At 36.8% G+C, this 25,507-nt stretch overlaps 1 protein-coding gene across 2 annotated transcripts in view; it reads left to right on the top strand.

Annotated features, from left to right (window-relative positions):
- Nucleotides 1-25,507, top strand: part of INTS7 (integrator complex subunit 7) — a 92,111-nt gene that overhangs the window by 11,774 nt on the left and 54,830 nt on the right. The window contains exons 2-7 of one of the 2 annotated variants that reach the window (XM_059145318.1): nucleotides 2,359-2,488; nucleotides 4,982-5,128; nucleotides 11,247-11,384; nucleotides 17,996-18,042; nucleotides 21,538-21,737; nucleotides 22,234-22,356. In XM_059145318.1, the coding sequence (XP_059001301.1) occupies nucleotides 2,359-2,488; nucleotides 4,982-5,128; nucleotides 11,247-11,384; nucleotides 17,996-18,042; nucleotides 21,538-21,737; nucleotides 22,234-22,356 (785 nt within the window). Of the gene's footprint in view, nucleotides 1-2,358; nucleotides 2,489-4,981; nucleotides 5,129-8,514; nucleotides 8,759-11,246; nucleotides 11,385-17,995; nucleotides 18,043-21,537; nucleotides 21,738-22,233; nucleotides 22,357-25,507 lie in introns of those variants that run through there. The other variant, XM_059145319.1, reaches the window with a different exon arrangement.

Genomic DNA, 25,507 nt, shown 5'->3' with positions numbered 1-25,507 from the left:
TGTGTCTTCTTCAGTTTCTTTCATGAGTGTTCTGTGGTTCCTCGAGTACAGATCCTTTACCTCTTTGGTTAGGTTTATTCCCAGGTATCTTATGGTTCTTGGTGCTATAGTAAATGGAATCGAGTCTCTAATTTCCCTTTCTGTATTTTCATGGTTAGTGTATAAGAAAGCCACTGATTTCTGTATATTGACTTTGTATCCTGCCACGTTACTGAATTGCTGCATGAGTTCTAGTAGCTTGGGGGTGGAGTCTTTTGAGTTCTCCATATAAAGAATCATGTCATCTGCGAAGAGAGAGAGTTTGACTTCTTCATTGCCAATTTGAATACCTTTTATTTCTCTTTGTTGTCTGATTGCTGTTGCTAGGACTTCTAATACTATGTTGAACAAGAGGGGTGAGAGTGGGCATCCTTGTCATGTTCCTGATCTCAACTGGAAGACTGCGAGCTTTTTCCCATTGAGGATGATATTTGCTGTGGGTCTTTCATAGATAGATTTTTATGAAGTTCAGGAATGTTCCCTCTATCCCTATACTTTGAAGGCATGGGAACAGATACTGGATTTTTTCAAATGCTTTTTCTGTATCAATTGAGAGGATCATGTGGTTCTTCTCTCTTCTCTTACTGATTTGTTCTATCACGTTGATTGATTTGCAAATATTGAACCATCCTTGTAACCCAGGAATGAATCCCACCTGGTCATGATAGATAATCTTTTTAATGTGCTGTTGGATCCTGTTTGCTAGGATCTTGTTGAGAATCTTAGCATCCATATTCATCAGTGATATTGGTCTGAAATTCTCCTTTTTGGTGTGGTCTTTGCCTGGTTTGGGGATCAGGGTAATGCTGGCTTCACAAAATAGATAATCATATCAAAAAATGGGCAGAAGATATGAACAGACACTTCTCCAGTGAAGACATACAAATGGCTATCAGGCACATGAAAAAATGTTCATCATCACTAGCCATCGGGGAGATTCAAGTTAAAACCACATTGAGATACCACCTTACACCAGTTAGAATGGCCAAAATTAGCAAGACAGGAAACAGCGTGTATTAGAGAGGATGTGGAGAAAGGGGAACCCTCTTACACTGTTGGTGGGAATGCAAGTTGGTGCAGCCACTTTGGAGAACAGTGTGGAGATTCCTCAAGAAATTAAAAATAGAGCTTCCCTATGACCCTGCAATTGCACTCCTGGGTATTTACCCCAAAGATACAGATGTTGTGAAAAGAAGGGCCATCTGTACCCCCAATGTTGATAGCAGCAATGGCCACAGTTGCCAGACTGTGGAAGGAACCAAGATGCCCTTCAACGGACAAATGGATAAGGAAGTAGTGGTCCATATACACTATGGAGTATTATGCCTCCATCAGAAAGGATGAATACCCAACTTTTGTATCAACATGGACGGGACTGGCAGAGATGATGCTGAGTGAAATAAGTCAAGCAGAGAGAGTCAATTATCATATGGTTTCACTTATTTGTGGAGCATAACAAATAGCATGGAAGACATGGGGAGTTAGGAGAAGGGAGTTGAGGGAAATTGGAAGGGGAGGTGAACCATGAGAGACTATGGACTCTGAAAAACAACTGGAGGGTTTTGAATGGGTGGGGTGGGGGTGGGAAGTTGGGGGAACCAGGTGGTGGGTAATAGGGAGGGCAGGTATTGCATGGAGCACTGGGTGTGGTACAAAAAACAATGAATACTGTTATGCTAAAAAAAAAAAAAAAAAGAGTATCGGTTCCCTATTGAATTATCTTGGCCCCTTTGTTAGGCCATTGGTTTGAGACCTTTCTTCTTTCCTAATATTAAGTACCTGATGTTATTAATGTTTCTTCAAGAACTGCATCGGCCACATCACACAGATTTTGCTTTCGTTTTCATTCAGTTTAAGAGATTTTTCTAATTTCCCTTTCACCTATGACTCATTTAGAAGTTGTTCCATTTCCAAATATTTGGGCATTTTCTAGCTATTTTTCCTCCTAGCAATTTCTGATTTAATTCCACTATGGTCAGAGAACATAACAAAGTATGGTTTCAGTCCTTTTAAATTTGCTGAGATTTATTTTATGGCCCCAAGTATCCTTAAAATACTCAACCTTTTTTTGGAAAAAAAAAAAAAATCTTATTTTCTTTTCATTATCTTATATCTCAAGTAGCAGTTTACCAAATTACTATTTAATAGGCCGTATTTTGTTGGGTTTTTTTTTAAAGCTCATGAATTACAGTGGTATCTCACCTAATCATGAATGACTGTTATTTTATGGCTGTGGGATGCCATGTGGGTATTTGCTATTTCAGTCTTCTTGTAGCTACAGGTTTCTAAGCTGTTCTCCCATTTTCGTGCTTTTCATAGGTCTAAGATCCGGCAAACTTGGTGAACAGTGTGAAGCAGTTGTTCGCTTTCCCAGGCTCTTCCAGAAGTATCCATTCCCTATTCTCATCAATTCTGCATTCCTAAAGTTAGCAGATGTTTTCAGAGTTGGGTAAGTCTTTTTAAAGCCTCAGTGTCCTAAATTACTTTGCTCAGATTTCTCTCTTTGTGATGCTGTGGTCTTTATTGTTTTTGCCCTTCTGGACTTCCACATGGTTAGTGACCATTTTAGTGGATGTATGGGGCAGTCTGCAAAACTTTTTGGTGTGAAGTATAATGGCATTTTAAGCAGAAATGAAGTGGCAAGTCAGAGGATTTATTTCTTTGGGGAACAGAATAAATCCAATTAAGATAATCTTTAATGTATATATTATTGCATCTTTTGGAAGTATCTGTGGTTTGCACATTGTTCTGAAAAGTTCCTGATTTAGTAACTTATAACGCAAGATTACATGTTATTATGAAGGGGCTGAAACATGGAAAGACTGGATAAATACCTTTTAGATTTTTTTTTCTCCCCACCAGTCCCTCTCCTGCTTCTTCCCACTGTTTTCCATGCACTTGTGTGTTTTTATACACACCAAGTCAGACTTGAAGAAGAGATGGTTAGAATTAGCTTGAGGGTGGAGGAAGATCATCTGACCTCTTGGCCTTGGTCATAAATGATGGAGGAGATTTAATTCATCCCTAGGGCTTTTCTTTCTGTCACTGCCATCTTGGTGTCCTGCAGCAGGACTGCAGACATCACTGACTGCTTATGCTTCGTATTCTAAGTGTAGGCTTCATGCCTCCAAACACCATACGATTCCTACTTGGAGCCCCCGTTTTCTCTAAGTACATCAGCAGAGCAGTGTCTCCAAACTCTGACTCCTGCTGGCTCTCACATGATCTCTGATCTTGAGTGTGTTATTTTGGCTCCACATGCCTTTCTGATACTTGAGTGTGTGTTCCTTTGTGTTCTCCTTTCCGGAATATATGCTTAGAGCTCTTGGCCTTGGCTTTAACCTTTCTCATCCTTCTTCCTTCTAATACATGTCTGAGGATGTCAGATAACATCCAGGCAACTGATAAAATAGGACACATTGGAAAGGAATGAAGCTGGAATTAGTTCTGTCCACTGTGGGAGGAGAGAGAGACAGAGCTGTAAATGCTGAGTTACAGGACATCTACTATCCCCTGTTAACAGACTTGAGTTTTTTATTTCCTTTCAAATGTATTGTAAATGTTTGCTAAGGCAGTTCTGTCAGTTCATACTTGGACCCAAATTGCATACCTGCTGACCACAACCTAGTTAGCCCGGTCTGTTAGCTTTATTACTTCTGATTTGCTAGGCATAAAATGGTACTTCATTGCTGTTCTAATTAGCATTTTATAAATAACGTGAGGTTGAATATTTTGCCATAGGTCTCATTTATTTTCTTTACTACAAATTTTCTATTTGCTTCCTTAGTTTTTGTCTTTTATATGATTTTCTTTAATGCAAATCCTCAAACATAGTAAATTTTTGTGAGTAATGTCTGTATTTGATTAGATGAAGACGCGAAGGGGTAATGGGGACATTTATTTCACAGATCTGTAATAACACGTGTAACTAACTTTTACTGAGCTCTTTCTGTGCATCCAGTGCTGTTCTCGTTTTCACGTGTGAGTTAAGTACTGTGATCAGCATTAGATAATTGAGGATACTGAATTGAGCAAAGAAGTTAAACTTGTCACAGTGATAATACGGTCCGAGAGAGAAACAGAGCCAAGATACCAGTCTTGGCAGTTGGTCACCAGAGTCTGTGATATATTACCTTTCTGACAGTTTGAACATTTGTGTTTATTGTACATAATAAATTTTAAGAATACCTGGATGAGCAGTATGCACAACATGAGAAAATTACTGTTTTTAAGAAGACTGTCAGACATTTGAAAAGGGTTTCTTATGTTTTGTTTTGGCATTTCAGGTACGCTATGCAAAAGCCAAAACTTGAGAATCCCTCTTTCAACATGGTGAAGTAATCAGATATGCTAACCACTCCCAGAAGCATGTCATCTGCAGATCTGGCCGTTTCTCTTCCTTTTTGATCTGTGCACTTTCCATTTCCTCTTAGTGCACTAGCTTGAACTTCCAGCGAAATGTTCTGTAAGAGTAATGAGAGGCCTTTTTGCCTTGTCTCCAGGATTCTGGGGAAAGCATTCATTCTTTTGCCACTTAAATATAATACTAGCTATATACAGGCTTTTGGCTTGTATTCTTTATCAAGTTAAAGCAGTTTTCTTCTATTCCAAGTTTGATTAGTCATGGATGAGTTATTGAACTTTGTTCATTGTTTTTTCTGCATTGATAGGATCATGTAACTTCTTTAGCTTATTAATGTTATGAATTACATTGCTTAATTTTTTTATATTAAACCAGCCTGGTCTTCCTGGATTAAAAACAGTAACACCAACAACAAAAACCAAAGTATAGGCTTCAGCTCTTTTAATGATGAGAAATAATAAGAGATTGAAAAACATGGGCCTGTTGCTAAAATTTAACGTTGTTTTGGTTGCTTTGATTCCTAATTAAATATTACTTTCCTAAAGTGGTCTAATTTACTTTATCTCTGGTTCTTCACAGAAACAATTTCCTGAGACTGTGTGTTCTTAAAGTTACTCAACAAAGTGAGAAGCATTTGGAGAAGATTCTGAATGTGGATGAATTTGTGAAGAGAATTTTCTCTGTGATTCATAGTAACGATCCTGTAGCAAGAGCCATCACACTCCGGTATACTCTGTTGCTATAATGAATCACCAAAGATTGTTTGAGTTGCAGTTATGTACTCAGAAAGGGCAATATGTTTCCTTTTTTCATTTTGAATGTTAAGAATTTGTTTTTTCAATCAAGACTCCAGGCAGAAGTATGGTAACCACCCCAATCTATACCTGTTCTTCTGATACCACCTAGGATACTGTTTTGGTTGTGAATTATTGCCTAACTTGTGTTTGAAATGTACCTTTTTGTAGGTTGACATTCTGATCAGCTAACTGGGGTCTGAATCTAGCTTAGCCTCAGCTCATTTTGAACTCTTACCTTCCTGATCTTGTTCTGTTTCATGTTGGTTTTTCTATTCACTCTTGGCTGTGTGCTCATTTTTATATGCAGTAACTTATATTTGAACTCCTTGGAGAATGCCAGATGGAACCACTGTAGTTTCTCCAGCCTTTTCTTCTCTTTCCTGGAATCTAAAAACATTTTTTTTTTTTTAAGATTTTATTTATTTGAGAGAGAGAGAGAAGGGGAGCAGGGGTAGGGGCCGAAAGACGGGAGAGAGAGAATCTCAGGTGGACTCCTCACTGAGTGGGAGCCCAATGCAGGGCTTGATCCCATGATCCTGAGATCATGACCTGAGCCGGAATGATGAGTGGGATGCTTAACTGACTGAGCCTTCCAAGCATCTGCCCCCCACCCCCACCGCACATTTTTTTGTTTAATTTTGCCAGCATTTCATATTGTAAGCCTTATATTCAGCTTGAACCATGTTGTCTTTTTAGGTCTGCTATCTATAGAATGAATGTGTAATTTTTAGACTTTTGAAATTCACTTTCCTAAATTTTAGGGCTCACATCTGACTTGCCTTGTTCAGAAGTGAACCTTCTTTTTAATCATGAAGTCTAGGATGTCACCACTTCTCTCTACTTTCCCATCAAGAGCCAGGTCTTCCCTCTTGTGCAGAATTAAGTGCTTTTGTAATTCCTCTGCCTTTTGAGTGATTAAATTATGAGCAGAATGTAATATTTTAAAGTCAGTTAATTGATTTTATCTTTTAAAAACTATATATAATAGAACAGAATTAAATTTAAAGATAGTTTTACCTTTTGATTCAGCAAATTCACTTACCGGAATTTTTTTCTATAAATCATTTCTAGAAGTTGGTGAATATAGGTATACAGATGATCATAGTATCTTTTTTGTAAGAAGTGAAAAATTGGGGCAAAACTGTGTATTAAAAGGGGAATAACTTATGGGCCACTGTATAACTTTTAAAGAATGAAGTAAGTATGTATTTAACACAGAGATATTAAGGGGCGCCAGGATGGTGCAGTTGGTTGAGCATCCGACTCTTGGTTTCAGTTCAGGCTATAGCTCAGGCTGATGAGAGTGATTCTCTTTGGGCTCTGTGCTCAGCGTGGATTCTGCTTTCTGAAGGGAAATGTTCTCTCTTCCTCTACCCCTCCCACTTGTGCGCTCTCTCCCTCAAATAAATAAATAAATCTTGAAAAAAAAAGTAGTCAAGTGACGTCTGTTTTTAACTCATTTTTATCCATAATATTAATATATGTGTTTATATAGGCTCAGGAAAGAATATGGAGGCATATATATACTGTTAACAGTGATTATTTGTGGGAGGGGTTATTGTGCTGTGCATCACAAGAGAGTTCTCTGTGTGGTTTTGCAATGTTTGAATTATTTTCCACAAGCATAGTTTTTTTTTATTTGTTTTTTTTTTTTTTTTAATCAGAAGACAAAAATAATAGAATTTAGCTAGTGGAATGATTCGATAAATGATTTAGAGCTAGTTTGAGTGTTTTAAGAAGAATATAGATTAATATTTGAATATTTCATTCATTTTGCTCTTTCCAAGTCATGGCAACTGGGCTTTGCCACAATTCTTCATTGAAGAACTATTGCTGTCAATAAAATGAGAGTTCTAGAAAGCTTCCAGAAATATTTATTTATTTAGAAAAAGCACTTTAAAGGAAAATAATCAGATTGAAATTATATTTTTCAACATTAACATTTGATGCAAAAAATATTAAAAGAAACTTGAATTGGGGCACCTGGGTGGCTCAGTCAGTTAGGCTTCTGAGTTTGGCCCAAGTTGTGATCTCGTGGTCCTGGGATTGAGTCCCATGTCTGGCTCCCTGCTCAGTGGGAAGTCTGCTTGTCCTTCTCCCTCTGCCCACTTGCCTTGTGCACACACACACATACACACACACACACACACACACACACTCTCTCTCTCTCTCTTTCTCTCAAATAAATAAAATTGTAAAAAAGAAATTTGAGCTAAGAATGTTGAGTCCAATTAACACTTAAAACATAGTACGGGGTGCCTAGCTGACTCAGTTGGTGGAGCATGTGATTCTTGATTTTGGGATTGTAAGTTGAAACCCCTGTTTGGTGTAGAGATAACTTAAAGATAAAATCTTAAAAATAAATAAATAATAAATAAAATGTAGTGCAGTTAATAAGATCCTTAGATATACAAGGCCTTAGATGGTTTTGTCAAATAAAGAGGGACATGTTTTAAAAACATTCTTGGTGTAGTTATTTTAGGAAGAGGAAAAAACTTGAAGATCAGGAATGGGGGTGATCAGGTCATTTTGTAAAGCTTGCAGAATTATAAAGTAAATATCAAATACCAAAAAAATGTATTTGTAACAACTCAAACTAAAATTCTAATATCAAATTTTGATATGAGAGTATCAAACCCTTCTCACAAAAATAGAACATTTTTGAGTAGCCTTAAAATTTTTTTCCATGATTTCATTTTTTTCATGATACAAAAAATGACTTAAAGTGAAAAAGTATTTTTTAGTTTAATATATTATTTAACGTTATATTATAAATTTTTGAAAATACGATCTTTTAAAAGGTGTAAAGAAAACTAAGTTTGCCATTAAAAAAGTAATAAGGACTGGGGCACCTAGGTGGCTTAGTGGGTTAAAGCCTCTGCCTTCGGCTCAGGTCATGATCTCAGGGTCTAGGGATCGAACCCCACATTGGGCTTTCTGCAGTCAAATGCTCTGCCACTGAGCTATACCCCTTCATTGGGCTCTCTGCTTAGCAGGGAGCTTCCCTCTCTCTCTGCCTGCCTCTCTGCCTACTTGTGATTTCTCTCTCTGTCAAATAAATAAATAAAATCTTTTAAAAAAGTAAAAGTAGTAAGTGTCATTTGCTACCTTAATCATGTAAGAAAGAGCGTGATTTGTCAAAAAAAGTTTATTTTTATTTTTTAAAGAATAAAAATATTTACTTTTCTTTTTTTAAGATTGCTCTTACGAAGCCAGAAGCCGTTGCTCTTCTGATTTTTTCTCATTACATAGATAAAATTTTTGTTTGTTTTCAAATTTCATATAAGTGGGCTCATACAGTGGGTATCCTTTTGTGTAAGACTTCTTTCACTCAGTGTTTTTGAGCGTAATCTACTTTGTGTGTCAGTAATTTGGTTCTTTGTATTGCTGAGTAGTTTTCCATTGTGTGACTGTGAATCTATCTGTTCTTCTTCTGATGAATGCCTAGGCTGCTTCTAGTTTGGGGATATTATAAATAATAAAGTTGCTGTGAAGACTTGTGAACATGCTTCCCTTTCTGCCATATATATATGTAGGAGTGAAACTGCTGAATCATGGGGTAGGCGTGTATTTAATTTTTAAGAAATTGCCAGGCCTCTTTCCCAAGTGGGTTTAAACATAATTTTTTCTGACCAACAGTATGTGAGCTCTGGTTGCTTCACCCTTTTGCCAGCCTTTGGTGTTGTCTGTCTTCTTCATTTTAGCCATTCTAATGAGGTGTATAATGGTTTTGATTTACATTTCCCTAACGGTAAGGATCACGTTCTCATGTACCATTTGAAGACAGTTTCTTCTATCTCTTTTTGGGAAGAACTGTTTGAATTGTTTGCCTGTTTTCTTTCATTAGGTTGCTTAGATTTTATTATGTTACGTGGCTTTTTTATTACAGAATTGTAAGATTTCTTGATATATTCTAAATACCAGCCCTTTGTCAGATATATGCTTTACAAATCATATTTAAAGATAGAAACTTCTTTCAGGGCCTGAAAACCATGAACGGAATGACTACCATTTCTATACTCTTCCTTAAGTTATGTATTAACATTAGTGTTTCTTATGTTTCTAAAATAACATATGCCTCAGAATAAAGATCATTCCAAAGTGGGTAAGTGTCAAAACCAGCCCTGATGCTGGCAGTGGATTTAAAAAAAAAAAAAAGTCCATTTTTTGAAATTCGATTTGGGAAGCAGGGACCTGTTGAGCTGAAGAGAAGTTTGGCTGGGTGTATGGGGAGAACTCTCTGGTCCCAATTCACATTCTGATGAGTTGACATTTCACAAATTCTTTCCTTAATGTAAAGCAAGAGAAGTGATACCAGCTCTAATGGAGTCACTTATTTCCTATATGGTGAAAGATTTCCTTATTTCCAAAAAAAAAAAGTTTTCTGGTCACTATAGAAATATAAGAACCTGGCTATTAAAATCTGTCTTTGAAAATTACAAAGCACGTAAGTGAAGAAATGAATATTCCTTCTATCATGAAATACTTGACTACAATACTTTTTTTAATAAAAAAGATATGATACAGAACAATCTTAATGTTTTATAGGAACATGATTTTTCATTGAGGAGCATTGTAATAGCACGATGAAAAATGAGTCTATTAAGGAGAAAAACAAAGTCTACAAAGAAAAGATGTTACTGATAAATGATAGATCAACATTAGGTACTCTTGAGTACCCATTGTTTAGAAAATTTGGTATTTGTTTTTAGGAAAATAGATCAAAGTGGGACCTCTGATCCCAAGGAGCTTGCTTTCTGGAAGAATGTATTAATAAGATTACAACATATGAAGGAGAGCAAAAAGTGGTGCCTCTCAAACACTAAGGAGTTCTTAGAGTCAGAATGATTTAAACTTAAAGAAGAGAAAAGACAAGGAAGAGATGATATTTTAAAGGTGTTTTCTTTTTTTACCCATTACTTTAGACTTTGTAATTGAAACAAGTGGAAGAAGAAGCTGGGAGGTATTCATAGTGTTTGAAATGTAGTGCTATAAATTATTTATAATATTATCAGAAACATTTTCATAAAGTAGTGACAAATGGGATTATGCCTTTTTTTGCCTTTTTATATTTAAATTTAAATAAACTGTTAATCAAAATGTGTTGATATTAGCCTAATCTAATCTTTCCTTATATAAACTATTACATTATAAGCTGTTTATTTCTTTGGAAAAATATAACTCATCTAATTTCAAAACCTCATTTTCAAATTGAATACAAATGACATAGTTAGCCCATTTTAGTATTTTGTTTGGTATAAACTCAAATACTTACATCCAATCAAATCTCCATAAGGTAGTTAGGTGGTGACACGTCAAGTTGGAAAGTTACTTAGGACACTGACCAAGGAAGGTTGTCACTGTAGGAACTCTGTTTTGTTTACCGCAGCATTTTGCAGCCCTCAACAATCCATGCCTTTCTGCTGAAAACATCTTTTCAGGCTTTATCTTATGTAATTTATGTTACAAACAACAGATTTTTTTTCCTTTTCCAAATTTTTCATTTATCATAAAGTAGACTGTTTTTCCAGAATGCTTGCAATTCTGAAATGAGGCCCAGGGAGTGTCCTCTGCCTTTGTTCTCTTGATGTTGGAGACAGATTTGAAAACCATGGTATCAGTATTTACTGTTAATAGAAAAAAAGACTGGGAGTCTTACCTTTTTTACTTTCTGGATCTGCTTAAAAGCAAAAATGTTGTTTTGCTAAAATGGACTTACGTATAGAACATTGGAAAATTGATATTTTGATGCTTTAATAATTGAGAAGTTTCTGGGCTCTGTTTGGTAACTGGGAGTTACTTCAGGATGGTAATTTTCAATTTTGCTTATATAAGATAAACCATGTTAATTATTCTGATGTATCAGTGTGAAAAGTGTTTAGAATTTGAGTCCTTGCTTGATTCCTAAAGTTGATGTTTCATTAACCCGAGATTTAAGGGATTATCTGCAAATTTTACTTTGGGCATTCTAGGCTTTGCCTTGCTTCTTCTTCTCTTGATTTTTTGCTTATTGTATTTCTATTCTTCTTGGATTTCTGTCTCCGTAGGATGTTAGGAAGCCTGGCATCAATAATTCCTGAGAGGAAGAATGCTCATCATAGTATTCGTCAGAGTCTGGACTCACATGATAATGTGGAAGTTGAAGCTGCCGTTTTTGCTGCTGCAAACTTCTCTGCGCAGTCAAAGTAAGCATCGGCCTTTTAATCATTTGTCTTCCCAAGAAGAGGTTTTGAAGGAATAACTCATCAATATACATAAACACTAAGTGAAAAATGTAAATGGCAAGGTGTTTTTTCCAAGAGGGTTTACGTCCTGTTGGGGAAACAGAACTTCAGTACGTAAAACAGAACGCTTAGGTAGGTATGTTAGCATTGACTGCACATGAAATAAGAATTTCCAGAAGGACAAATCCGTGTAGATTACCTCAGTTAGGGAAGGCTTCATTGGGAATCAGTTTTGTCTGCTGAGGCACCCTTTCCAAATATACATGGTTCTAATGCTGAATTTTTGCTTTCTTACTGTCTTCTCAAGGTTAGCTTTTTGGCTTTAGAGCTGTGTAACGGTTTGGCAAAGATAGTAATTCGAGCTGAAACCAGTTTCACATATTGGGGATGTCGTATCCTATACTATTATATTGCAGAACAATTTGTTTTCTTGGATGCAGTACTGACCATGGTTATGTTGCTATGTTTGACTTGTTTGGCTCCCCTATCTAAAAATATAAATTATCCCCTTCACTGACAGATAGCAAACTAGCATTGCTTTCTGGAGGGCATTTTGGTAGTATGCATTTGCCTTAAACGTGATCATCTCTTTATCCACCAAGTGGACCTAGAAAATCCACTTCTGAGAACTTATCCGGAGGAATCAGCAATGTGTACTGATACTTATTTGCAAGGATGCTAGTTGTAGTGTTATAAAAACAACAAAAAAAATTAGTAAGAACCTAACTTCTAACCAGTGTGCTTAGATAAATATGATCATACAGTGAAATATTATGTCAGCTCTTAACAAGTATATTTTAGAAGTATATTTGGAAACAGGTTACATCATAGCTTATAAGACCTTACAGAATATATTTTTTAAAGAAACGGGTATTTGTATTGATGAAATATAAAAAAGACAAAGGATATATATATCAAAATCCCATGTCTGGGTGATAAGATGGTACCTTATTTTTATTTTTAATTTTTTAATAAACTTCTTTGTATACTTTCAGGAGCAAGTTTGAGCTTTAGAATCAGATGATGTAATTTTTAAAATAAAAAAAGATAGCTTTTCCATTAAGAATCTCTACTAAATTTGAATAAAAGTTAGAACAGTTTATCACCAACTTTCTTTCTTCAGATTTTAATTATATGCATATTCATCTCTTCAGCTGCTCCTGTTAAACCTTCAGAATCCCAGGATTACTCACTGGGAAAAGAGAATGGAGAAGAGAAAGCATGTAATTTTTTTAATGCACTGCTCAAAATTAGTAGGTGTAGCAGTGAGTGAGGAAGAGAAATACTGAATAAACACAGTCCTATTTGTGCTTTTGAAAACTGGTGTTTTTTTTCTTATTGAGAGTCCTCACTATCGAGAGAACTTTCTTTTTTTTAAGATTTTTATGTATTTATTTGAGAGACAGAGATCACAAGTAGGCAGAGGCAGGTGGAGAGAGAGGGAGAAGCAGGCTCCCCGCTGAGCAGAGAGCCCGATGTGGGGCTCAATCCCAGAACCCCGGGATCATGACCTGAGCCAAAGGCAGAGACCTTAACCCACTGAGCCACCCAGGCGCCCCGAGAGAACTTTTTAAAAATTGTTTTTATTGGATGGGAATTATATCTAGTGAGCAGTTATCTGATTATTACTGTCAAGGTGTCAGTACTTTATAATCTGCTTAAGTAAACTTGCATTTCCTGAGGCTCCAAAAATAATTTTCTAAATTTACCTTCTAAATTCAGATGATAAATTAATAATTTAGTGATTATATTTTATTTAATGAGAATCATTTTTGGTTCAGGTTCTCTTATGTTATTATCAGAAGCTAATTTTACTAGTTGTGGAATTTCTGATCTGTTTTGGAAAAGATTAAGACTAAGTAACATAGAAACATGATTCTCCGCTTATAGAATTGATGACCAATAAACATTTAAGTTAATAGTTTACATAGAAGCAGTTTTTAACAGGTTTCAGTATGATATAATTTGTGACATTTAAAAATACCAAATTAGTGTAATAGGAAAGAATGAAGGGCATAACAAAATGTATCAGAGTATAAAAATTAACTAATTGTATGATGAACTGTATCTTTTTGAGATTAGCATTTACCTCTTTCGAAATGCTGACCCGACTGGAGAATTCAAGTATCTTGACCAATACTGATGGGTTTTTGTCTTAGTATCTCTCTCAGTTTTGGATCTTAAACAAATTAGAGCAACTAGCAAATTAAGACCTTAAGAATTTATTTAATACTGTTCTCCTTTTGTCTGTTAGCATAATCACATCTAACTTGTTCTTAAAAAGGTTAAGATCTTACATATTTAAAGAGAGTCCCTATGTCACAAAGCAGGAGTTGGAAACCCAAATGCCTTCAGAAACTGGGGAAGCATTGTTATTGAGAGAGGAGCCCTCTAGCGGCCAGTGCCAAACGGAACAGCACACTGGCAGTGTAAAAGTGGTGGCTGCTTAATCCTTCACCCCAACTGATTGTGACAGGGCAGGAATATATGCCCAGTGTTGTCAGGGCTGACTTCTTTGGAGGGAGCAGGCGTGGCATGGGTGGAAGCTAGAAAATCTGATTATTCTGTTTATAGTCTTATTATCATATGAAACTCTATATTCACATACATTCTTAATATTGACATTAAGGATTTTTAAAAATAGTATTAGACAAAGAAAAGAAAGAAAACTGCAGCCTTCTGATTTGCAGTTTATTGGCCCTGAAGGCCCATAACAGATTTTTGTTGAGTTGCATAAAATTTATTTATGCAATTTATTGAGTTGCATAAAGTTAGAGTTACTGAAGAAGTGCTTATTGAATATCCGCCATGTGTAGATGGCATTCTCAGCTCCCAGGAGGACAGGGGTGGAGAAGATAAAAGCCTTGTTTTATCATAGTTTCAGGTGTGTGTGAATGTTATGAAAAAATAAAACAACTTTGTGATAAAAATAATACAGTTTCATCGTTGTGATAGTGAACCAAGTAAGCTGCTTTAAGGAGAGTGATCAGGGAAGGCCTCTCTAACCAGGTAACATCTGAGCTGAAACCAAGTGTTGAAAAGGCAGCAGGTTAGAGGAAGAATATTCTAAGAAGAAAGAATAACAAGTATGAGAGCACGCTGATAGGTGAATGAGTCGTTTATACACACCTGATAAACCTCTTATACCTAAAAGGCGTTTGTAACCTAACTTTTTCTTATCAAGTATGAAACTGATACCTTAGAAAAGTAGTTTTCAGACTGTATGGCATCTTTATACTTTTCATTATTGAAGTCCTCATGGAGCTATTTTTGCTCACATGGACTATATCGATAGATTAGAGTATTAGAAATTTAAATGGCTACATTTTAAAAATACATGTCCATTTTTAAAATAACAATTCTCTAAATATGTTAATGTAAAAACAAGCATTTTTGTGAGATGAGTAGCGTTGTTGTTGTTTTTATATTTTCCAACTCTCATGTCTGGCTGGATTCTTATGTGTTTCTGTATTCAACATTTCTGTTGCAGTATGTTACAATAAAATATATGAAGCAAATCCAGCCTCACACAGACATACAGTTGGAAAAGAGAAGAGTATCTTTAAAGGCTTTATAAGGAGTTATGGATATTTTTTTTGATGTTATACAAAAACTAGACAAGTGGTGGTTTCTTAAAGGTTAATTGTAGTGTGGACTCTAAAATTATATCCATGAACTTGTACTATAGTACATTGAAATCTTTCAGAATCTTTTATCCATGTGTAGTTTTATAATCTCTGCATTGGCCTTTTTGGAAACATTGGTTCACTGCATTCTGCAGGTCTTCCAAACGTGAACCCATTTCATTGTATCATATCAAAGGATCCCATTTGTTACTTGCCACCAGTCTTATCCAGGAAATTCTTCAGATATTAAGTTGTCAAGCTCATGATGATAGATATGTTTTCTGAAATTCTAATTTTTGCTTAGAAACTGAGATCTGCAAAAAGTTTTCCTAGTTATTTTCCATGAACCGACAAGCCAACTTTACTCATCTTTTGAGAAAATGTCTGCCAAGTAGCCAAGTCTGAATAACTGTGAGGTTTCCTGGGAAAAAAATGACTAGTCCATCTTATAACTCTAATAATTACATGGCACTTTTCCTGGAGACAACCACTGTGTACCTGATGTGTGACTTCTGTTTTGTCAGAGAAGAGTAAAAAGACATATGCTTACAGGTTGAAATTCAATAAAATTAGTAATTTTTACTGTTTTATCAAGGACATTTGTAAGTGCATCTGGCTTCCTTCTTTCCTTCCCTTTTAGTGTGAGTGCACAGTGGTAAAGAATGCAATGACTGCTCGGACAGTTGGACACTGCCTTGGTTCTTGCTAAGGTGACAGCAGTTTTAATCATTGTTTTGCTACCAGTGGTGAAGACAGTAGCTTGATGTTCCAGGAAAACCATGAGGTTTTAAAAAACATTACTCGCTTTGAAAATTTCAGCACAGCTACGGAGAATTGTTGGTGAGAATTCAAATAAATGATGATGCTCTCTTGTTAGGTGATGCTCATACAAGCAAAAGAGCACATCTAGCCATGTTTGTAGATTTTCCATTTGTGCAGCAGAGATAAAATTCTGCAGGTGAGCTATTGAGTCTTCATATTTGCAGCTATATCTTGTAAGTTACTTGATAAGTTACTCTAATGCTGAAAAGTGGCAGCGCCTTTATCTCTAGTACTGACTTTCCACCTGGGTATTCAGGTGGTCAGCTGTAGAACTTCCTTATCTGTTTCGTGCGCTTTTCCAGCCAGTGCATTACGATAACTTACCCTCTTACAATTACTAGTTTAAAAATCAGTATTTTGCTTTTAAAGAGCACATTTGAAATAGGCTTTTTAAAAAAAAAAAAAAATTCTAAATGATTAGTCTCAAAATGAAGCCTTAAGTTAACTGGTACCATGTAATACTTTCTGAAATGTCTCATTTTATAAGGCACAATAAGCCAAATTCTTAACATCTGAAAAATCGAAGGATAGCTTTTGTCATATCTTTTTTTAAGTTTTGCTTTTCTTTAGAATAGATTCTTTACTTCCATGAATTAGGAAACTCTCTGATATGTCAGTTTTATCTTTTTTAGCATCTTTAGACCTAGACAGTACAGCTGTGTGTTCAGAAGATGAGTCTTCTAAACTCTTTGTCAAGCCAGTGATTCATTTTTAAGTATATATATATTTAAAAAAACCTTAGCAAGTAAACTTCATTTGGAATAAAATATTAAATATTAAAAGGCAATTTTAGAAAAAAATCTTAGAAAAATCTTTCAGAATTCTATTGCAAAACATGGCAATGTGTACTTCCCGATACGTTTCTCTATAAGCATAAGGAAAACTTAAGGATTTCGAAATAATGTATTGGATGATAATGAGGTTATAGAAATAATAGTAGTTATGTCAAATACAGTAAAAGCACAGGAGAAGAATTGAGAACTGAGTTAATCTCAGAAAATATATTTGTATACTAAACCTGAACCTACTACCTTGGAAAATTCTAGGAAACACAAGAATGCACAATGATACATTCCATTAGCTGTCAAGAGAAGATGTCATTATCATCATATAGCCTCTGGAAAACTCCACTGTTCACTTATGAGAGAATGGAATTGAAAATGGCAAATAGGGGCGCCTGGGTGGCTCAGTGGGTTAAAGCCTTTGCCTTCAGCTCAGGTCATGATCCCAGGATGCTGGGATCGAGCCCCACATCGGGTTCTGCTTCACAGGGAGCCTGCTTCCTCCTCTCTCTGCTTGCTTCTCTGCCTACTTCTGATCTCTGTCTGTCAAATAAATAAAATCTTAAAAAAAGAAAAAAAATGACAAAAAATATCTTAATGGCAGAAAATATTTTATGTAGACATCTATTGAACTAGTGAGGGGAAGTATTTCATATCTTATGTATCATTTAACATGGCTAAATGAGCCAAGCTTGATCATCTTGTCTGTATTATATTTCCTTAAATATAATGTATCTTATCCCAAATATTCATGTTATTAGTAACTTTTGCAGCACTCAGTGTCATTTTTATTGGGTCAGAATGAAAAGCAGCACCTTGGAAAACACTTTACACATACATAATATAAAAAAACAATCGCCAACATTAAATAGTTTGGCTTTTGGTAAGAGTCTGCCCATATTTCCTACGTCATACTTAGTCTATTTTTCTAAAATGTAGACTATTCAAGATATATTTTATTGCTTAAATAATTAGCTTATGGTGTTAAAAGCTTTTTCTTAATTAAAAGTACATCCCAAAATGTCATAGATTGAGATAATGACCTTGAATCTTTCAGACAGTGCCACTCAGTGAAGCAAACTGCGGCAGCACCCTTAAATCAGAGCATCTTGTCTTGAATACTGCTTGGAAGCGGTGTTGGTGTGAGCCCATTTGCTGGTGGGAGTTTTGGTTTCAGTTGCATTTCTTACCCTACCCCCAGTACCTGATGTTTGGAATATGAGTTACGATTTGAAGTATTATGTTTCTCCTGTGTTGATTGTGTTCTATTTATGTCCTTAGAAAACTTAGGCAAGTATAATTTTTTTGGTTTTCAAGTTTTTGCTCTTCTCTCTTTCCAAAGGGATTTTGCTGTAGGAATCTGTAACAAAATCAGTGAGATGATTCAAGGTATGTATGTTTCATTCAGTATTATGAAGTGACTTATTGGGATTTGTGTTAATATTAATAGCTCTTAACATTAACTACTTATTTATTATGTGCTTGTCACTGTTCTATTCACTTATTCACTCCAATAATATTAAGCATCTTCTAAATGCCAAAATTGTTCTGGGTGCTTAGGATACAGTAGTGAACAAAACAGAGTCTAGCCCTAATGTAACCTACATTCTGGTGGCAGAAATGGGGGAAGGGGTGGCAGTAGACAAATAAAAATATAGCAATTGCTATGGAGAAAAACAAGGTTAAAAGGATGGAGTCCCCTGAGTAGAGTCCGCACCCCGAGGTGGAAGGGGGCACTTTATATTTTGTATATGTTGATGAAGGAAGGCCTCTAGTGAAGTGATATTTGTGTGAGAAATACAGATATTTAGGTGAAGAGCACCTTGATCTGGGAGAGCAGAGGGCTGTTAGAAGCTCTGGCGCTGTCTCCGTGCTCTGTTAATGTTCCTCCAGTGTCTTCCAGTTCCAAGTAAACTCAGATCCAAATTCCTTAACATAGCCTTCAAGGCCCTACTTTTCAAATCTCATCTTCCATGCTATGCTTCGCGTGTATTGGCCCCACTTACGCCTGTCCTGGTCCTTAAAGGGAGCCCTGGGGCTCCAGCACTGCGCAGCTCAGAGAACACCACCTTCTTTGTATTTTTCTATGAGGCATTCCTGTGAACTGTGCAACTTGGCAGACTTGGCTAGGCAATACTGTTATGTCTGTTTTACAGAAGAGGAAATAGAGCCACATTAGAATTACTTGAAAACCAAGATCCAGTGGTTGAGCTCTGTCCTGTTCTCCTTTCCTTTGTCCTTTTTTTTCTCCGCCAAAAAAGGGCTCTCCTGCAGAAAGCTGTCATTTAAGGGAACGCTCATTCACTGGGGATCACGCTCATTCACTGGGGACCACTCATTCATTGAGCAGTTTCTATTGACCACTGGCTCTATCGGGCAAGAGCACAGCAGGAAATAGATGTCATGCTCAAATCAAAATAATCCAAGGAGGGTTGAAGGAAGGAACAATTACAAAGGTGTAAGCAAGACGAACCGTAGGGGATAATGTATCCAAGGGTGCAGAGAGGAAATAGTTCCCAGAAACTTGGAGTCGTGTGCAGGGGCCACTGAAAACCTGACCTTCAGTGGGATAGGACCCGATGTGACCCCACAGAGAAGGATCCAGAGAATAAATACTCTGTCCTCTTTCTTCTCCCTCCCATCCCCTGCTGGGGCACTTCACTGGCTAAACCCAAACAGTGAGCAAATAGCAAGGGAGTGGATGGAAGCTGGAGAGGTGAGCCTCCTGACGTGCTGGACTGTTGTCTGTTGGGCGATGGTTATTTGAGTATTTTGGTATGTAAGAATGTATTGATTTGTACACCCAAGACTCGTAATTGTTTAAGTTCCAGCTATAAAAAATTTGAAGCGAAAGAACAGGAACACGGGGGCTGAAAGAAAAAGGGGGAAAGTACAGGAGAGGCAGTGAGGAGGGCCAGTGGAGGAAGAATGGAGCCCAAGATAAGGAAATGGTGGGGGAGTTTGAGGAATAAAGTATCCTTACACTGAATTTTAAGTTGCTTGTGTTTCTGCAAAGTAAAGCTCTTGAGTGTCTCTGAACCAGTAACAATGTCTGTGAACACGGAGAATTCCATGGATTGCTGGGTGGAGCACAGATTTGCCGAGGAAGAAGGAAGGGATAGGAGACAGGAGTCTGCCGTGGGCAAAGGCCTAAGTAGGGAGAATACTGACGAGACTTTTGTGATAATCCAGTCTAGAGATGGTGGTGGAAGTGGGCCAGTGTGATAGCAGTGGAAGCAGAATGGCATAGTCAGATTTGGGTTATATTTTAAAGATAGAACCTAAAAGCTTTGCTAATAAATTTGGATGTGGGATATGAGAAAAGGTAATCAATAAAGACTCCAGGGTCAGAGGAGTGATAATGATGAGGCTGTCATATACTGAAATGGGGAAAATTGCAGTTTTGTGGTGAAGGTCAGAAGTTCTCTTTGGCACTAATTACAGAATGCTTCTAACTGTGCATTGCAGGGGAGGTGACCAGGAGGTCATACGATTTCTGTTATCTGAAGTTCAGGGGCAGGGTAGAGGGGTACGAGGTCGTCTTTAGCGTATAGCTGAGAATGGAAGCCATGGGATGATATCATTTCACTCAGGAAAGGCATTGAGAGTGAGAAGAAAATTTATTACCATCCCCAAGGAACACCAGAAATTATAGTGTGGGTAAAAGAGATGAATACAAAGAGATTGAAAAGGAATAGCCAGAGGAAGAACAAAAACCAGGAAGAAAGAGTTTCAAAGACAGGATGGTCCCCAGTGTCAAATGCATTTGGTACCTTAAGGGACAAAATACTAGTAACATAAGCACCACATGTATGACTGAAGCGGGAAAACCAGGGAGTCAATACTCTGACCTCATTTTTCTACCTGCCATCTCCGGTGGCTCTCTGGTTTGGCCAGACTTAAATAGAGGCCAGATAGCAAGGGAGTTTGTTGATTTAAACCACCCCTGGATACTGAAACTTTCTTACATATTTACACTAACAGTTACTTCACAGTGGTGAAGCAGTGGTCTGCAGAGTATAAATTAGCTTTTGGCTTATACCCAGTGAAGAATGACTGACAGTTTTTTGTTCTCTGTGATCACAAAGCCATGTTGTAGAAGAAAAGAGTTTTTTGTTTGTGTAGCTCCAGTGTTATCAGTAAAAGATGCATTGGAGTTCATCTCCATGGAGTCCCATCTGTGTAGGCAATGAAAAAAGGCATTGCTACCCAAAGTTCAGAGAACCTCAGAAACCCTCCACGTATAGTCTGTTCACATCCAGATCTTGACTTAGTGTTGAAGGAAATAAGTAAAATTGTAAATATAATTGTAGCCATTGAGTATGTGCATATGTAGGTGTATGTGTACTTGTATATACATATCTTTTTAGCATGCCATGAGAAGGAATAGACAGCAAATATGACTTTGTTCTAGTGTGCCTTTTCAACGAATTATCTCCTGTCAGCATGTCGCCTTGAAGTCACTGAAAAACTAATGTTAAGATAAATTCTTTTGAGGGAAAAATAAAACTATTAAACTTAATTGAGTTAGCTCTAGTATAATTATCTTTAATGTCATAAACGTAACTTTACCATACTTTTTGTTTTTAAATCGTCCATGTTGCTAATTGAATCACTTTTTTTTTTTTAAGATTTTATTTATTTATTTGGGAGAGAGAGAGATCATGAGCAGGGGGTAAGGGGAGAGGGAGAAGCAGACTCCCCGCCATGCAGGGATCCCTGATAGCGGTCTCCATCCCCAGACCCTGGGATCATGACCTGAGCCCAAGGCAGACGCTTAACCGACAGAGCTGCCCAGGCATCCCTAATTGAATTCCTTTTAAATGTGAAATGTTACCAAGGTGACAGTCAGGAGTCTGTCCCTAACGATTCCTCTGTGTCCAGGTTTGGCCACACCAGTAGACTTGAAACTGAAGTTAATCCCCATCCTCCAGCACATGCACCACGATGCGATCCTGGCATCGAGCGCCCGGCAGCTGTTGCAGCAGCTGGTCACGTCCTACCCCTCCACCAAGATGGTGATTGTCTCTCTGCACACCTTTACTCTGCTTGCGGCTTCGTCTTTGGTTGATACGCCAAAGCAGGTAATTTCAGTTTTCTTTAAACTGCCTTTTCTTTGGTAAACTATTGCATATTAAGTATAAACTTAAAAAAAAAAAGTAACCATAAGCTTTGATCATTTTAAGGTGCCTTCCCTGATAAAGATTGCTTTCATTTTCTTTTGCCTGCTTTTTTCTGTTTTGTATTCATAGTTCTAATTCTTGGGAGCCTTTTAGGAACAAAAGGTGGAGGGGGTGGTACGTGGCAGAGTGTGGGGTTGGCAGGAGAGAAAAGAAAGAATCGAGTATTCAAAGCCAGGTCCTACGCTAGAACCTTACAGGTTAAGGAATAGTATATTTTTATGCATGAAGAGAAAGTGGCTCAAACATGGACACATGGCTAAGAAGTGACAGGGCTGTGATTGAAAGGGAGGGGAGTCCTGTCTCAAATCTAAAAGTTTTACTAAATTGTACTACACATCCCTGATGGGAATATCAGTGACAGTACTGTTCATGAATGCCTTTTTTTTTTCCCCCATAGATTCAGCTTCTGTTGCAGTATCTGAAGAATGACCCTAGGAAAGCAGTAAAGAGACTTGCTATTCAAGATCTGAAATTACTTGCCAATAAAACGCCACACACCTGGAGTAGGGAAAACATTCAGGTCTGTAGAACTTTGAACATTAATATTTTATAGAGAAAAATAATACAACAAGTAAAAAATCATTTTACTTGACGCTTTCTGTATCATCTTTGTCATCTTTTAAATGTTTGAATATGAAAAGTAATTAAGGGTATTGTTGATATTTGTGGCAGATGTTGTTTTTTAAAGTGGCAAAGTAAATACGTACAACTTTTATCCTTTCATGTTTTAGTTTCCTTTAGTGAGTTAGACTTGCCTCTCAGTTTCTTAAGAATTTTCCCATAGCAGCACTAAGGCTGATTATAGAAGTCCAGTGAAATCATTTATTTAATTCATGTCTCCTTTACTCACTTTAGGGAGAACAGTTGGTGCTGACGGTGATTTATTAGAGAGAAGGTGCTGGAAGTGTAACTCAGCAAAGTATATTTTTCCTTTTCATGGAGAGGAAGGACAGTCTTAAAGTTATCTTTTGTAAATACAAGAGCAGGTCTCAATCTCTAGACATGTAATGTGGCATCTTTTATAGCATTTTTTCCAGGTTAAGTTAATGTTGAAATTTGTTTTTTCTCAGAACAGGTTTTTGTTTGTTTATCCATTACTGCTAACAGATGCAACATTTTCTAAAAAATGCTTTTTAAAGTGAAATGGAAGATTGTTAGAAGTTGACCTTTATTTTCATGGTTTTTATTACCTCTTGGTGTCATTATAGCTACCGTGCAACAAAAACCTTTGAATTTCAGATTATGAAACTAAAAGCTGCTGTGTTAATTGGTTTTTTTGCAGTTTTCTAAACATATTTCAGTATATTGTGATTGATAGTCACAAATATCCCAAGAGATAAGCAGCTGTTAGTGTTTGCATTTAGTAGATGAACAAATTAGGGTTCAGAGAGATTTAATATGCTTAAAAGAGCTTCCTAAGAGGACTTAATTAAGATTTTAATTAAGAGAGCTCTGTCCTCTAATGCTTTTTCTACTAAATAGTACAGTCTTTCCGAGAAGAGAATGTACTCAGCCACCGGAGGGAACCGAATCTGGTGAAGGCACTAGATCACCCCTTCTCATTTTTCTCCTTATTGTATGACAGCTCACACATGCATAAAAGTATGTAAAATAAATATTTAATAGTTCGAATAATTGTAAATGAAAACAAGGTAGCCACCATCCCACTAGAAACAGAACACTGAAGGCTCACGGAAGCCTGCCACCTTCCTTGGCATGGTCCTCCCTCATCGGAATCGTAAAGCCAGCCTAAAGGAAACCACTATTTTGACTTCTGCGATGATCATTTCTTCACTCTTTATTGTTTTACCACCTATATATGCTTCCCTAAAAAATAGTGTTTGCTTTTTCTTTGTATTTCTTGTGCTTAACATTATACTGATGAGACTCATACATGTAGTTGCATGTTTTTTCCCTTTAACTGCTGTGTAGTATTCCATTATTATATGGAATGGACTACAGTTTACCTGCTCTTGGTGGGTTATTTCCAACGTGTAGCTCTTGCAAACAGTGCTGCTACGAGCATTTTTCAGTTTATCTCCTGGCATTTATGTGCAAGAGTTTCTTTATATGCTTAAAGAGTGAAATTGCTGACTTAGAGGATATGTGTATTTTCAGCTTTACCGGGTAAATTCAAGCTGTGTTCCAAAGTGACTGAACCAATATAGATTCCAAATAAAGAGACTACCTATTGAACTACGTCCTTAGATTACATTTTTACCAGTTTAGAAGTTGTAGTTTTAATTTTTATTTCCTTGATTACTAAAGAAGTTGAATATTCTTTTAATTGTTTATTGATGATTTGGATTTCCTTTTTTGTGACATGGCTCTTCCAGTCTTCTTTTTCTGTGGATTTGTAGTCATTCTTTGTATATTCTGGATACTTGCACTTCAGTGGCCATTGGCAGGCTCTATAAATTTCAGAAGCAGCTGATCAAGTTTCACTTAAAAAAAAAAAAAAGCCATAAAAAAGTTGCTAATTTCAATGGGATTCCATTGAATGGAAAGATAATTTGTAACAAGTTGATATCTTTACAATGTTAAGTCTTCTAATGCATGAACATGCTATATCATTTCTTTAGATCACTGTTCTACAGCTTTTGCTTTCCTCTCTTTTGTCTGATGTTAATGTAGTTACTTTAGTTTTCTCCTGGGTGTGTCTGTGTGATAGATTTCCAACGTTTTAGGGGCACCTGGGTGGCTCAGTCGGCTACAGGTCTGCCTTTGGCTCAGGTCATGCTCTTGGGGCCCTGGGATCAAGCCCCACATCAGGCTTCCTACTCATCGGGGAGTCTGCTACTTCTGCTTCCCCCACCCCCCGTCACTCATGTTCTCTCTTTCTCTCAAATACATGATAAAATCTTAAAAAAAAAAAAAAAAAAAAAAAAAGATTATCATTGTTTTACTTCCCATCTTTCTTTAATGCATCTTTATGTTTCCATGATGTCCTATGTCAGTTCTGCTGTACAGACCTTATAATACGTCACTCATTTATAACCCTCTAAACTCTTATGTATTCTTATCATGTACCTTAATTCTGTCTTATCAAACAATTTTGTTTTATAAATTCCTTGATCATTTGGACCTTCCACTGTCTTCGCTCTTCTTGCATCTCAGGCTTTCTCTCTGGGATACTTTTCCTTCTGTCTCTGGAAAGTCCTTTAGTGAGGGTCTGTGGTGGTAAGCTCTCCCTGTATACACTTGTCTTAAAATGTCTTTATTTTGCCCTCAATCTTGAAAGACACTTTTCTCTGGGAGTAGAATGCCCAGGACATCGAGGCTACCATTCTAACTGTCTACGGATTTCCATGATTACTGCTGAGAATAGCAGTGCTCTTTTGAAGAAATTTCTTTTCCTGCTTTAAAATTTTTCTCTTTGACGTTCTGCCCTATGAACCATCTGATTATAGATTTCTATTTAAACTCTCTAGACTATCGATTTCTCGTGAATCTTAAGATTGGTGCTTTTCAGTGGTTCTGGGAAATTGTCAGCCATAATTTTTCTCAGATATTGCCTTTCCTCCTGACTCTCCACTTAGATACATACTGGCCCTTCTGTCAATCCCCCAAGTTCCTTATATTCTTTTTTCTATCTTTCCATCTCTTCAGGCTGTGTTGTGGATACTTCTCCTGTTTTAGTTCAATAACTATTTCTCGAGCTTATCTAAAGT

This window comes from Mustela lutreola, chromosome 14 (assembly GCF_030435805.1).
Source record: "Mustela lutreola isolate mMusLut2 chromosome 14, mMusLut2.pri, whole genome shotgun sequence".
Lineage (NCBI taxonomy): Eukaryota > Metazoa > Chordata > Mammalia > Carnivora > Mustelidae > Mustela > Mustela lutreola.
Note: the sequence above shows the minus strand (reverse complement) of the source record. Positions and strands in the feature narration are given on the sequence as shown.